The sequence below is a fragment of the Phoenix dactylifera genome, unplaced genomic scaffold (genome assembly GCF_009389715.1).
Source record: "Phoenix dactylifera cultivar Barhee BC4 unplaced genomic scaffold, palm_55x_up_171113_PBpolish2nd_filt_p 002599F, whole genome shotgun sequence".
Classification (NCBI taxonomy): domain Eukaryota; kingdom Viridiplantae; phylum Streptophyta; class Magnoliopsida; order Arecales; family Arecaceae; genus Phoenix; species Phoenix dactylifera.
Window position 1 is genome coordinate 11,637 of NW_024069766.1, and position 14,946 is coordinate 26,582.

Genomic DNA, 14,946 nt, shown 5'->3' on the forward strand with positions numbered 1-14,946 from the left:
TATAACCTCCATATCAAGCCGTATTATCTTTCAATTTAGCCTCGTTATTTGAATTGAATTAACAAATTGAATTTGAATTAACTACAGGTAAGCTCAATTGAAAGATAATATGGTTTTTAAACTACGCTCTTATTTCAAGCCGTTAACTATGAAACCTAGAAATGCTGTGCGCAAATTTAAAAAGATATTTTGACCTTCTTCATCAAAGTGGTTAATTTTTTGTTTTTACCTTTTAATAAGATAAGAAAATCGAGAATAATGATTTCCTATTGACCTGACTAAGAAAATCCGGAAATAGAAAAAGGTCGATGGATGAAACCAGGCAGAACCAATGATGCTCAGGTCAAAAGCATCTGATTCCATATAAACAGGTAACCAAATGGTACAAATCTCAACGTCGCTACATGGTTAAAGAACTATTATAAACAAATTGGCTCGCCAAGCTTATGCCCCAGAGACAATCCTATTGCCCTGAACTCGTGTTTCCCATGCACTGAGTTCTTTCTATTATTCATTCTGTTGGGAAACTTATACAGCTGAAGCTTAGCGGCTGTTCCGCTGATGATGCCCTTCTCAAATATAAGGTAAGCTCTATTGATGGTCACTGCCTCAGACCGCATTCTTAGCCAGGATCAGACATGTTCGGCCACAATGCAAGACAAGACACCAGCATGTACTATCTTGGTGTCAGGACATAATTCTGAGTCCCAAATGCCATCATTGTGGAACACATGACCTACCGAGGCATTTCTTGAGCTGATACCATGCTTGGATCAGTGCAATCTGTCTGCTAGACTAATGGGAGTTGACATGGGAGAGTGCTGGTAATTAGCAAAAGTGGAAGCCCCTTTGTCAATAACCTTGGCCAGTTGGTCCCTAGATCGAGTGCTGCTAGTTTGTTGCAAAAGTTGAACAAGGGAGAGAAAGATATCCATCCTGGTCACATCTCTGTTAGCCTGCAACAGAAGCAAAGCAAGCTATCTAATTGAGAAACAGAGAAAAAAAAGCTACAAGAATTTCGATAGAGAGTCTCTCATTCACGCCCTACCTCAACTAGGAACCTTGCCCAGATCTTACTGTCATGAATTTCCATCACTCCTTTCAAGATGGTCAAGCCAAATCCACGAATGATGTCTGCTATCTCAAGAAAGAACCCACGTTCTTCGCAAAGCATCTGTTCAGAGAATGAATGGGGCATCTTAAATTTGCACACAGCGGAAACAGATTTAAAACAAAATTGCACTGTTTATTACCTCTACTAGCATCTGACCAGGGGGGGTCAGGTCCTCGACTATTATCGGGCAGACCATGGTCTGCCCTGCAACTTCATATGCCCAGGTCGCACCACCACTGGTGCCACCACTTGAATTGTCTTTTAAAACGACACCACTCTCCTCAACAATCATCTATACATTCACATAAAAACAAAGAAAAAAGAGAGAGAAAAAGAAAAGCAATCAATATTGACCGAATGATCATCAAGGAGCATCTCTGAAGGACAGAGACTAAAAGGCGATGATGTACCTTTGGCTCGTCAGTTTGCTTGAGTTTGTCTGCATACTTCGTCACGCTTTGCAAAAAGAGCATGTGTTTTATGGTGCGGTCCAACAATGCATCGATGCTACACTGTTATGTTCGATCAAAAGAAGAAGATGAAAGCACAGCATGCGGTAATAGCCAGAGAAAGCATCCAAAACAGTCGTTGAGATGAATACCTTCGCACAATTTGGCACAATTTCTCGTAACTCCTTCACCCGGTCTTGTATTTGCTGGCGATCTTTTGGCCTTGGCCGAGTGCTTTCCCCAGGTCTTGCCCTTTTCTTAACAACCTTGATAGCTTCTTCAGGCTTCTTTGGCTGATTGAGCACAGCGCTCCCAGCATTCATACTGCAACCATCATCAATCCATGAACTGACATGGGATACTGAGAGTGCCTCTTTTGGAGATCCATGCATGATCTTCTCTGAGTCGCAATGAGGTAACAGCACATCAGATTTAGTACTTATGGAAGGAAGACCTGCTGGCGCAACCTGATTTCTGTACAATGAAGGCCCACCTACTGTAGCAATTGTAGAAAATTTATGCTCTGAATCAAGACCAGCAATAGGATTGACACTAGTAGCCACAGAATTATAAGTAGAAGCTCTATTAGCATTCTCACCAACTATGGCATCCAATAATTGTTCAAGACCAGAGTCTAAGAACAGCCCTTTTTCAGCACCTGCCATAGAGCCCATGTCCAACTCTGCGATGCATTCTGAGATATTAGCACTCAAATTTGAACAACTGTCACTGCCTACTTGCATTATTATGTCATCCCAGCATTCCTGCACAACAATGCTTGGGCTTAGATCCAATTCCATGCCATCAAACAGGTTATTATCGGAAGGAGGTTGAGAAGGCATAATCGAAGAGTTTTCTTTCCCACCATTTTCTGGACCCATAGAGCTCAATGGTGCTGCAGTGGAGTTCTCATCTGGCATGCTTTGTGACCCAGACATTGGAGTGTAGTCATTCCCATCACCTTCAGCCAAACAAGCTGAGACAGGACTGGCACCCACCACAATCTCATTCATTTTCACAGACAGGTCAGAGACCTGCTCTGGTGGTTGATCATTCAGATGAATAAGACCATTTAAGGAATCATTCTTAGAATGAAGTAACAGAGAATGTTCGGTTGTCATGTCTTGTAAAGTGACAGAAGTATCTGGAAGTTCACGGCAAAAGGATTTGGAACCGGATAGCCCACCCACAGTCAACGATGACAAAGATGAATGCTGGATTTCCAGCGACTTCTCTGTACCATTAAGGCAAACTTTGCTTTTCTCAGAAGATATTGAGCCAAGCATTGTATCATACAATCTATATGGGCTACAAGATGAAGAGGAGTCTCCAGAAACTTGATGAAGTGCATTCACATGGGGAACAGGAAGATGTGAATTAGCTGGAAACAAGCTAGGAAACCCCTGCATTCCCATCCCAGGTAACAGTCTGTGCACCACCGTACGATCAGCAATTCCTTTGGCCCATGTATATGTGTTCAAGTTGGTTGTGACTGAACGGCTGGGAAAATTAGTAGCAGACTGAAACTGTATGTTAGGGGACAGCAGTCCTTGACCTTCAGCACTGGCCGCAGGGCATTGGTTTGCATGGTAAAATGAGGAATTCCTGCTGATAAAGGGTGTTTTCTGAAATGGATAAAAAGAATCTTTGAGCACAAGTGCAGAACCGGAGACTCCTGACATGGATACTGTAGGATTCGTGCTCCCACTGTGAGATCTGAACCCATGATAAGATCCCTGTGAGAAAATACTTGGAAACTGAATAGGTTCTGACAGAGACTCTGCGCTTGTCATCCATTTTTTGCTTGTGTCTCCGCACAAGGAATTGGTGTTCTCATAACAATAATAAGCCCTTCTGGATGAAATTGCAGAGGTAGATGCTGCATTCGGATCATGAATGGTCCAAGCGTTATGAGCTACTCCATGTGGAGGAAGCCCCACTATACTTTCCACCTGCTCCAACGAATGCTTAACTTCATTGACAAACTCCAAATTTTCTGGAATCTGGCGGCAAAAATGAGTTAAAATCATCAATGCCATGACATAGTAACTACTATATCACACAAAGACTAAATATGGAGACATTGTGGTCAGATAAGACAATAGCTCAAGTAATTCAATTTTTGGCAGCATGTTTTGATGAATGCATGTTAAATATACCATTCACTGATTAATAGCAAATAATTTGATACATTGACATTGTTTAATCATTTTACTATGATTTCTCCATGCTGAAATCAGTTAGCCTGCTATCAACTATGTGATTTGAAGACAAAACCATCTTTACACATGCATGAGAATCATCCATCATGCTTTAATGGAAAGGAAAGGCAAGCAGGTAATTCTGATAAAAGAGGTTGCAATCCTGCAGATCATGATAGTTATTCTTTAGGAATGACAACGTACACTCATGTAATCATGTTTCTCCTAAAAATGAGGGAAGGGTGATGGGATCTAATGCTGGGTATTTATCCATGCAAACTCTCATCTCAATACATGCAGTTTTGCTACTATCAAGAGACCAACCACAAACTGCACCAAGATCCATATACCATTATCACCATATGTTTACAATCTGCATTGTTTTCAAGGTTTGAGCATGCAGCTATGCATGTTGTCTAATTGAAGACACAGAAAATGGGTAAATTTACTAAAGATTCCAATCATTAGTTATTCCTGTGTAGAGTCTTCATTCAAAGGAAGTGAAGAATAATGATATTCTAGTAAATTTTTCTCAAATTACACAACAAGCTCTCCTCTGCCCCTTCTCATGCAACTTAAACCCTTGTCCTATCCTGTATTAACTTCTTGTCCTATCATGTATTAACTACTGACATTTAATTCCTAAGCTCGTCATTTAAGTTTATCATTGACATACAAGAACAGCACACTCTTTTTTCATATCAATTTTTCAAATATTAAAGGCAAGATAATTATTAAGAGATGTTTTCCTCAAAATTGCTCTTTTAACGACCTTTTGTCAGCTGCTAGCAAGCTTAAATTTAATATGACAAAGTGTTCCCATGTTGAAAGAAGTGTTCTGTACTTGTACTATATAAGGTAAATGTGACATCACTCTAAGTAGAATTGTTCAAGACTGAGTTGAAACTTACATTTGGATTCTCAGATGTTACACTCCATATTTTTATGCCAAGTGTTCAGTACACTAATGTCTTAGAGCACTCTAGCTTTATAACGATAAGTCATGCCATGTTGCACCCATGCCACATCATATCGTGTTCAGTGCAGTGCCATTTAGTGTTTTTAAACATTGTCTACATGACTTAAAACCAAGTAAGAAGTTAACTAGAACCTTGACTTACAGATGACAAAAGGAATAGAAAGCTCCACAAGTGGATTCAAGTGCAACAGAACAAACAGTTTTTTCAGAAATTTTATAAAATTGTTAAAATCTTCCAATTCGTTTCAAAGTTTATGAAGTCATGATCTAGGCAACATCAATAAATAAGCAATTAAAGTAACAATTTTGCCAAAGCTAGGTCATGCTAATAGAATAAATGAATAATCATTATTGTTTAATTGAAGAGGGGATTCTGATGGTTGGGAGGTGGATAGATGTGCATGCATTAGAAAGAGTCCAAAGCGGCTATGCCATCCTAAGCAGAATAACTACTGACTGAAGTTAAAAATATGAATTGCATAATATTTTTGGTGTCTTCTTTTTTGATAAAAAGGTGACCTTTCATTATATGCAAACCTTTCTCATTGATACATAGTGCTGTAGATATATAGGTGTCTCTTTGAATTTATGCATGAAGGAATGCAAGCCCTGGATGTCTCATTACTGCCATTAGCTTCCAAAAGAAAGTACATGGCAGAACAAGTGCAATGTGGTGCACATCAAATGATATTATTTCCTTTAGTTGATAATTACATCTCTTAGAATTCCACCCCCTTTTCTTTTTCCCTTTTAATTTATATTTCAAACTTTTCATAGATCTCATTTAGTTAACTCATTCTTTCCATGGCCTTAATGTTTCAGGCTTGTTACCGCTCATTAACAAATGATCAAGCAATTATTGATCTGAAGGTGAATTTATAAAGATATCTTTTGAAAATCACTATGCGACGTCGAGAATTGCAAATCAGTGAATCATGCAGTAATGATTCTGTCTGCGATGTACCTTGAACCTGTTTTATTTTTTAAGAAAGAAAACATGATTAAGATAACTACTCTTTTAACCTTATCATGATAACAAAACTTAAGTTTTGAGACTAAGTAATTGGGAGTTCAGTTTGTACAACAGCATCATTGACAGTATAAAAGGAATTTTAATTACTAACCTTCTTGGGGGAACCAAACTGGACCACACCTGATGACGGCAGAGAAATGATGGCAATAGTCTGTAAAACGGACAATTATTTTCAGTGGCAAAATTATGCAGCTCAGCATTGAAGATTGATATGGCAAGTGTATGAATAAGGAATTTAGATCTCATATCTCTATTCAAATTAGACAAGTCAATATTATGAAGTAAGGCAGAATGCAAGCATCTGGACAAGGACAAAAGAGTAAATAATTAAACACAAACCTTAATTCCAGCAGTAAACTGATGTTGCCATTCAGCATCACTCTGGAAAAGAAATTTAGTCAGATAATTAAATGTAGTGTATTGAGCATATACCATTATAAGACATTTAACAGTCTCAATAATGTAGCAAACCAAAACGGAACAATAAACTATTATGAAACATGCACTAGAAAAGTTAATTTAGACAACCAATGATAACTAATACAGTAGTACATAGTTATACTTTACAAAATCAGCATGAAGTCTAAAAAACCATATATATATACTTGTGCAAATCATCATTTTTTCTTAATATAACGAATACCATTATAAGACATTTGAAACTCTTTTTCTTAATAAAATGGATGCTCCACAAAAAATTAAGATGGCCAAGAAATTGAAATTTATTTTGATATCACAGAAAATTTATTTATGTAACATTATGCTCTCTTCCACTCTTTTTTTTTTAAGCTTCAGACACTTTCACAGGCTTTTTCTAACTTTTGCTCTCTCTCTCCCTCTGTGTGTGTGTGTGTGTGCATCAGTTAAGTTGCCATTAAGAGAGTCAGTAGACACATCTAACGGTACCTGAAATATGTCTGGATTGTCAGTAGAGTTGGTCGGGCTCAAATTTATGCGGTAAGAATCAGAGTAGACCCACTGATGGTTCTCATTTATAACTGCTCCTCCAATTATTCTGATCAAAAAAGACAAATTACCTTTAAAATAAAAAGCAACCATTTCATTATTATTAAAAACAAAAAATATTGTACAGTTAGATGCATTCCCAATGATAGATTAATAAACAAACAAAAATATCTCCGTAACTAAACAAAATATATAAACAAGCATGACCAGAAAGAGGCACTCAGGCCAAATTTCAGTAAACTGCAAGAAGAGCAAGTTTGACCATATATCGAGCTCCAAAACAAAGTACATTTTGTCTCTGAAAGTTGCTGCATACTGCAGCTAAACGATAAAATCATGTGCCCATCCTGCACTTCAGTTCAAATTTTTTACCATTCAAACTAAACGTGAATCCATGAACCGGATGAAAGAGAACTAGAATTAAAAGACACTCAAAACAAATTTAGGCCTGAGAGAAGCCTACCGTATACAATAGATCATGAAATTATGCTAATCTTACCCTTCTCCAACGATGTGGGCCTGATTAAGTATCTTGTCAAGCACTCCTCGAACCTGCTCTTCATAGTAGCAATCTTCTACCGTCAGCAACCTGGTAATCAAAACAGTGTGGATATTAATCAAAGAGATCATCCAAGTACTTCGTTACAAATTAAATCCATCATGGCATTCTCTAGCCCCATTGGTATGGGAAAATTTCAAAGAATCAAAAGAAAAATCCAGTCTCAACCATGAAGTTGAGGAACTGATGCTTAAATTCGAGAGATCAATATATAAATCAGCACTCGCAGTAAGTCATCACAGCAGCATCCATCATCAATTCCGCAACCCATGTTTCAAAAACAGCAAAAATTGATGGCTTTCATGGAATTGATGGTATCAGAGAATTACAGTATTCACTTTCCATCAAGATAGCATTTTTGTGAGAAAAATGGCTACTTGAAACCCAACAAAGGAAAGGAGGGGAAACAAAAGTTATCAAAGTTAAAAATTTTCGATTGTAGTAAAAGAGAAAAGTGATTCAATAAAAGTGCTACTCGGACCGAAACATATTGTCCAAAAACGGGCACTAATTATTTGCTAGAACCCTTCGTAAATCCACCGGATAAAGAATATTCTCCTAAAACCATCGATCACAAAACCAACAAAGGTAATGATGTAAAAAATAAATTAATAAATAAATAACAAAACGAACTAGTAAAATGCCAAAAAAGGAGTAATTTTTAGTTCGAACTATTTGCTACCAATTTAGTCCATGCTCTAAAATTTCAAAAAAAAAAAAAAAAAACAACGAGCCAACAAATAGGAGCAGAAAGACATTAAAACCCAACTAAAAAACAAATCCATGAAAGCCCACATCACAGAGAAAACTCAGACTTCAGAGATTCCCAGAAAGACACTGAAGAAAAAAGAAAAAAGAAAGGGGGAAAAAAAAAACTCCTTCCAAGAAACACCACGCAAGAATAAAGACAAACAAACAAACAAACAAGCAGATCAAGGCCGATCGCTACCGGGGATCGCGGCGATCCACGCGCCAGAGCACCCCGTACGCCCATCCACCCCCACCGCAGAGCCTGCCGAGCACCTCCCTCAGCTCCGGTGCCGGCGCCATCACCCCTCTCAGCACGAATCTCGATGGAGCGTCAGAGAAGAGACCAGCGCAAAGACGAGAGAGAGAGAGAGAGAGAGAGAGCGAGCGAGCTAGCTAAGAGGAGGATGAAAGGAACCCAAGATCCGTCTCGCGGGCTCTACCCCGCCGGCTCCCAGGGTAAGCGGACCCAGCAGCTCCCGGCGGACCGGCTTCGGGTACAATGGCGGTTTTCCGTTACGAGAGAACCGGACCGGGGGAGGGGAGGTTGCTCGTCATATAAAGGGGGCGCGAAAAAGACTATGGCGAGGTGGAGAGATCGGCGATTTTTTCGCGCAGCTGGGGTCTCCGGCCGGAGAGAAGTGTCGCGGGGAGCGCCGAGGGGCGGTTTTTGGGTTGTCTATTTTTCGTTTAAATAGATTTCATAATAATTCCGAGAGAGGGGGAGAGAGAGAGAGAGAGAGAGAGAGAGAGATCTTTGGCCATTAACGTGGAGGGCAAGGGAGTTAATATCTTCTCTTTCAGACCGGAATCGCCTGCCGCTGCCGGTTGATAACCGGGAGTAGGCGGTGGCTCACCGGCGGTCCATTTTTGTTATTTTTATAAATAAATAATACTGAGCCGAGTGCTATACAATACATTTTGATACTCCTGGAGGCTATCATGTACGCCGTACGTCATATTTTCCTGTGAATTTTATGGTGCAGAAACAAAGCTAAGTATGGTTGCTGAGAAAGGGAAAGCAAGGATATTGAAAAATCTTAGTTCTCTGTTATTAATTTGCTAACTAAAAAAAAGTTTAAAGAGGTAAAAACAAAAATAAAATATTGATTTTGTGAGGCTTAAAAATAATAATAAATAGGTATAAGTTAGTACTTTGAAATAGCCATGTCTTATGCACATTTTTCTTGATGACTTTGATTTTGTTTTTCCTCTTAGTTGGGCTGAATGTTAGAAGATTTTTATTTTTTTTATTTTGACTTAATTTTTTTTCCTTCTTCATTTTTCTCAGCAACATAGCAAAATCCAGAGTAAATTTCATGAGGGCATTGAACTAAATGATTTGAATAGTGTATTTGGCAAGAGAACAATGTCAACTTGAATTTGGTGAAAAATGATGTACCCGTTATTTGTTACCAATTTAGTAAAAAACAAAAATTATAATATGGAGAACCAAACTCAGGCATAAATTATAAAAAAAAACAAATTCAAGATTAAGCTATTAGGGAAGTGGAGATTTTTAGCAGCAATGTAACTCAAATTTTTTTAAGAATATATATATAATTGCATTCGGATTAAACATAAATAATATTAATACTCTACATTTTGAATTCTTAGCAACAAATAATTATTCTTGAGATGAAGCTTTTTAAGAAGTTAATGTTATATTATCACCCATTATAGTAATACTTCTTTGTTCTTCTCTTTTTAAATATTTAAGCTAAAATCAACATCACCAATACCAACTTTAATTAGTAATTGGATAAGGTCAACTTGATGTTGGTAATTTTAGTCCAAGATTGAAATTTGACTTGACCATTTAAAAAGAAATAAACCACATCAAAAGCCTATTACAGTTTCTTGCACAATGTTGTAGCTTTAATCTTTTCTTTCCACCACCTAAAGCCAAACACATCCAATGAGAGAACCTGTACATGGCATTGGTGGAGATCTAGAACAGAGAATGGATACGCTGCAAGGAACTATTTTCTTATTCTTTTGTCTTGCATATAGAAATCAATACATAATAGAAAATGGATCATCATTTCGTCAAGTACTTTTGATTTGTTGAGCGGTTATACACCTGGTAATTAACCCAAGGACGTGGAATCTATATAAAGTGGGGCATAAATCTAAAAAACATTTGCTTAGGAAGAAAACAAAGAAACTTGTGGCAAGACATTGGAAAGGGAGAGAAGCAGCACGCTTTGCACAGAATCTCAGAAAAGATATGAAATTTTGTCTGATTCCATGCAAAAGAAATTATTTCAAAAGATTTATACCACAAAAAGCTTTACATATATGATATATTCCCCACTAACATATTGTATGTTTCCATTAAAAAGAAATTATTTCAAAAGATTTGGAATCGAGGATGGTAATGATGGCATTTGAATACTGATGATACGCTAATAATTATAGTTTATATTACTGAGGTTATAGAAGATGACTTGGTTTAAGCCTTTCATTGCTTGCAAAACCATTTTGGAGCCAAATTCACATGATTAAAACCTGGTATGTATGGTTAATGCTTTATAGTAGTTAAGGGCTCCAGGACTGACGTGCATTTTTTTGTGACCCTGCATTTTTTATGAATTTATACCAACTCATAGTGCCAGCTTTGATAGTTTTACAACCTAAATCGCCCCAAAAACTTTGATTTTTCTAGAATCTGGAAACAGACTGAGTGCCTAAAGATGCGGATGGAGAGCAATACTTTCTCCTGTTGCCCTTGGCGAGCAGCATGCCTGCTTCCTAGTGAGCTAATATTCAGCTCCAACCCATGCATGCATGATAGGTGCTTAGGTTTTGCATGGAAGTCTCCCTGCCTTTAGCCAGTGATCAGGTCTTCCTATGATCTCATTCCAGGGATGGGATCTTTTGGAGTAAAACTCGGATATCGCTTGAGGCTACAAGATGGGCAATGTAGCCCGAACCAGATGGACCCCCAACCAGCCTACGTACTCTAAAGTCGTGATGCGAAACCAGAAGCCTCTCTGCTCAGGGTGCAACTCTTCAAACATCCCTTCCCAGATTCTCCCTCTCTTGCATGAATTCGCATTCTAGAAGTTGCATGCGGCTTAGATGACTAATCCCATAAAGTCTGTTTCTACGTTTAAAGAAAACGTAATTTCTAAGTTTACTGCATGCAAACTAGTAACGTCTCTCTCTCTCTCTCTCTCTCTCTCTCTCGCCAGTGTATGAACTGCTCAGCGAAAATGTGCATATGAACTGTCTTAATTGTTGGGGATCCACAGCCACAAATCTAAAGTTTAGGAGCTAGCTACCCATCTCCTCTCTCTCTCTCTCCATCTCTCTGTGTGTGAATGTCGTAAGCTGTAGGGTATCCAAGGTCCACAAGCATAAAGCTCACGGATCATTCATCATACCCCATAATGGATGTCTAGGACAATTGTACGCACCACTTCCCTTGAAACCCAAGAGATATGACCCCTCCTCGAGCAAAGAAACAAACCCCACACACAGCGTGGGAATCTTGACCAGAACCATTCACCCTTGCCCTCAGCTACCCACCATTACAGACGAAAAAGAATTTATCAAAAGAAATTCCTCCAACCCATGAGGGTCCGTCACCCAACGTTGGCTGCCCTGAGCTTACTTGGCAGCCCTATGCCCCCCCTACTCCCAAGCTCCACAAGGACTGGTCTTTCCTTTATTTATGACCCTGGGGTACCACACCAAGTGATTATTATGTTCTTGCTAATCCAATCATATTTGCTCACATATGTTTGAGAGCCTTCGCGCAAAGGAATATTTCCACGGCTTCCTACCCTTATAATTACTCCAAGGATGCGGCCTTGGGAAGACCTTAACCTCCCAAGCATCATCTCGTAGGTTGGTAAAGCACGGAGAGGAAGACGGAGAGAGAGAGAGAAGGCAGCGGGGTCCACCACTAGCTGCCACAAACACAAAGGCCTTCCCATTATTCTTCGCATCAAGGCCTATAATTTTGTCTCCTCTAGCTTTAGAGGTGTTCCCCTCCATCATGGCCGTTCACAGCAAGGTCAATGGCATCAAAAGGTGCTTCTTTTCCTCGAGTTTTCATTGCATTTCTTTGCGGAAAGAGAGCAGGTGAAAAGACGGGCAGCGAGAGGTACCAACCGTGGATGGGTCCGAAACAAGAAGACAACCATGTGAGTCCAATAGAAAGCCAAATGATGTGGAGACCATCTCCTCTCTAGCTACGTGGAAAAAGTCATCAGTCCATACATGAGTATTGCCCTTTAAAAAACCAAGAGTTTGTACTTGTTAGAAGTATCTATAGAAAGAAGTCATGGATATTTTAAATTACAATTGCTTCCTCCGAAGGACTGGCCTCTGAAACTTATGATAGTATTCTTAGACATGGTTCTGAAAATTTTCGTGCACGGCTCCAGGATTAAGCTGTTCAGGGTTCGGATTCTTGATAACAAATAAGATTACCCCCTTCATATCTAATTAAGTTCGCATCAAAGTAACATGATTTTTTAACTTAAGTTTATGCATTAATATAATTAGTGCGGTGCTTATATATGTAATTAAGTAAATATATTAGATGACTTTCTTCGCTACAAGAGGACTTTGAGCCCCCTTTCTCCCCCAAATAATCATGTTTCAGTGCATCATGATGGTCATCTTTGTACGTGGAGGTTATTGGCCCACCAAGCTCATAATAGTTACCATAATGGTTGTGAAAATATTAGAAAACTTGTCTCCTTTTCATTCCGCGTAGAGGTCTAATTGTGCTCGGTAGATTTGAATGACCCACAAGATAATCTCATATTATGAGTAGTAATCTACTTTTCTTATCCCTAGATGATTAACTTATAAATAATAATTTATTAGAAATATCCTAATAGATAATACAAGCCCATTATACGTGGTTGTGAGACACTGCAGGGTGACTCCATCAAATTTATGCTACTTAGTCAAGGCACCATGGATTAGCTTGATTGACATAGGTGTAGACCAATCCGATGGAAGTTACTTTTGGCTAGCTTACAGCTGCTTCTCTATCATATATATTCATTGTATTCTTAATGATATTTTGATGAGGGCTTGCAATAGCTATGTTTGCACCTGTTGTATTATATCTTCATCATTTAGTAACCAATCGTGGTAGAGCTAAACCAAGGGTATAGATTGGAAGCAACTCTAAAACACTAATATGGAGTGCATGCACTACATTATGTCTCAATTTCAACAACAAAAAATATACTATTTGTTCTAGCAGCAGTGATGTGCTTTTCGTTCTACTTTATAGAAACATTCGAACTGAATCTATTCGAAAAGTGGCAGAACCCAATCAGCATAATCTAAACAACCACCAAAAAACATAATCTAGATAAAATTGCAAATATCATAAAAAATGTTCTTTGATGGGAAACCTCAAATCTTTCCCTTCTTTTTGTTTCCAATGAGCTTATGACCATGTTAAATGGCCTAGGATTGCTCCATAGCCTATTTAGATAGAACACAAAAGACCAACATGACTATATTCCGGGATTTTGGTTGCACAACCAGTATAATTTATATGAGAAGCACGCTTCAACATTGATGTTAATTCGTTAGTCTCAAGGAGGTCGGAACACCATGTCAATATGGGTGCATGAATCACTACGGCTTGTATCTGATATGAGTAGAGATAGGATGACAGCGATCTCGATGTTGTGTGCATGCACATGTAACCGAGTTATTTTTTTTTAACCTCCATGTCTCATCCATGTACATGTATTATGAAAGTAGTAGTCATTACATGCCCATGTTAACGCCAATCTTTTATTAATCTGAACTTCCATCATGCCTTCAATCCTTTATGAAGAATTTGGTGGAGTGGGATATAATAATAGAGACCGCTATGGGACTCAGGCCACTATGCGTTGATTTCACTCAATTTACTACTACTTCAGCAATGCAGAAAGTTGGGCAGCTTGGGGAGGTATCAATTTGGTCCTGGAATATTCTTCTTCAAAATCTCCAGCACGGGTACGCACTCTAGTTTTTCAGAACATAGGTTTCAGCATTTAGCCACTTATCAATTACTCTTGCTGAATGCTTACAGATCATTTTTGAGAGAGAGAGAGAGAGGAAAGAAGACTACTGGGTGTAATCCCCATCAGTTGATGCTTATAGTTCTTGAATAGAATGTTTTTTTATGTTTTTAAGGAAACTAATCAAGCTGCTGACTATTCGTCCGAAAAGGCCTTTCCTCAAACTTTCTTTTTTCTTTTTTTTTAGTAAAATTAACAAACTTTGGTATTTGGTTTTGCTGCTTTCCCCACATCTCTCTCTTAAACTTGGTAATTAAAGACAAACATTATTACCTCTATTTTGTACTCTCGATAACTAATAAAGCCTAGCCTTCTGCCTTTGATAGAATCAAACAAATAAAGGTACAACAGAAAAACACTCAAAATAAGAGTTTATTTTTTTCACTTCAATTTGATATAGCATATTAGATGCTTATCCTTTATAACACACAAAAATTCCTCTTGTAGATAAGAGACGAGCTAGCTAGCTAGCCTCAGACAAGAGGAACATGATGGCCTTTCCCTCAACCCTAGGCCCTAGCTAGCCGAAGGTCAAACTCCATTGTATGATTCTGCTTGCAAGCAAACAAAGGGACTTGCCATACCCACCTATTCATCAAGCAATTAACCCCATCGAGAAACCAGTTCCCTGACCATGCGTGAACTATGGAATTCACTAGCTAAGCGACAGATGCGTGGCATCGGAATCTTTCGCCATATCTATGAAGCTCGTTTCCGAAACTGTTACATGCCACCTTTTCAACTATGGAGACTGCTTTCGCTTTTGTTAGTATCGTTTCGCTCTCGCAGCTAGAGTAAGGTTGGAGTGGTCGTTATCCTTGACGTGGGGTGGCAGCGCACGTCCCACT

The 14,946-nt window shown here is 38.7% G+C and overlaps 1 protein-coding gene across 2 annotated transcripts; it reads right to left on the reverse strand.

Moving 5' to 3' along the window:
- Positions 1-325: 325 nt before the first annotated feature.
- LOC120109718 lies at positions 326-8,788 on the reverse strand. 2 transcript variants are annotated; one of them, XM_039123428.1, is made up of 11 exons: positions 8,251-8,788; positions 7,242-7,331; positions 6,683-6,791; positions 6,116-6,157; positions 5,868-5,927; positions 2,162-3,566; positions 1,716-2,059; positions 1,525-1,626; positions 1,254-1,406; positions 1,049-1,174; positions 326-956 (listed from the first exon to the last, which is right to left on the reverse strand). In XM_039123428.1, exons 1-11 carry the CDS (start codon positions 8,349-8,351, stop codon positions 774-776), a joined length of 2,715 nt encoding a protein of 904 aa, XP_038979356.1. In that variant the 5' UTR covers positions 8,352-8,788; the 3' UTR covers positions 326-773. The 2 variants fall into 2 exon arrangements, with proteins under 2 accessions (XP_038979356.1, XP_038979355.1); XM_039123427.1 differs by having other exon boundaries at positions 1,716-3,566; positions 8,251-8,787.
- Positions 8,789-14,946: the final 6,158 nt, after the last annotated feature.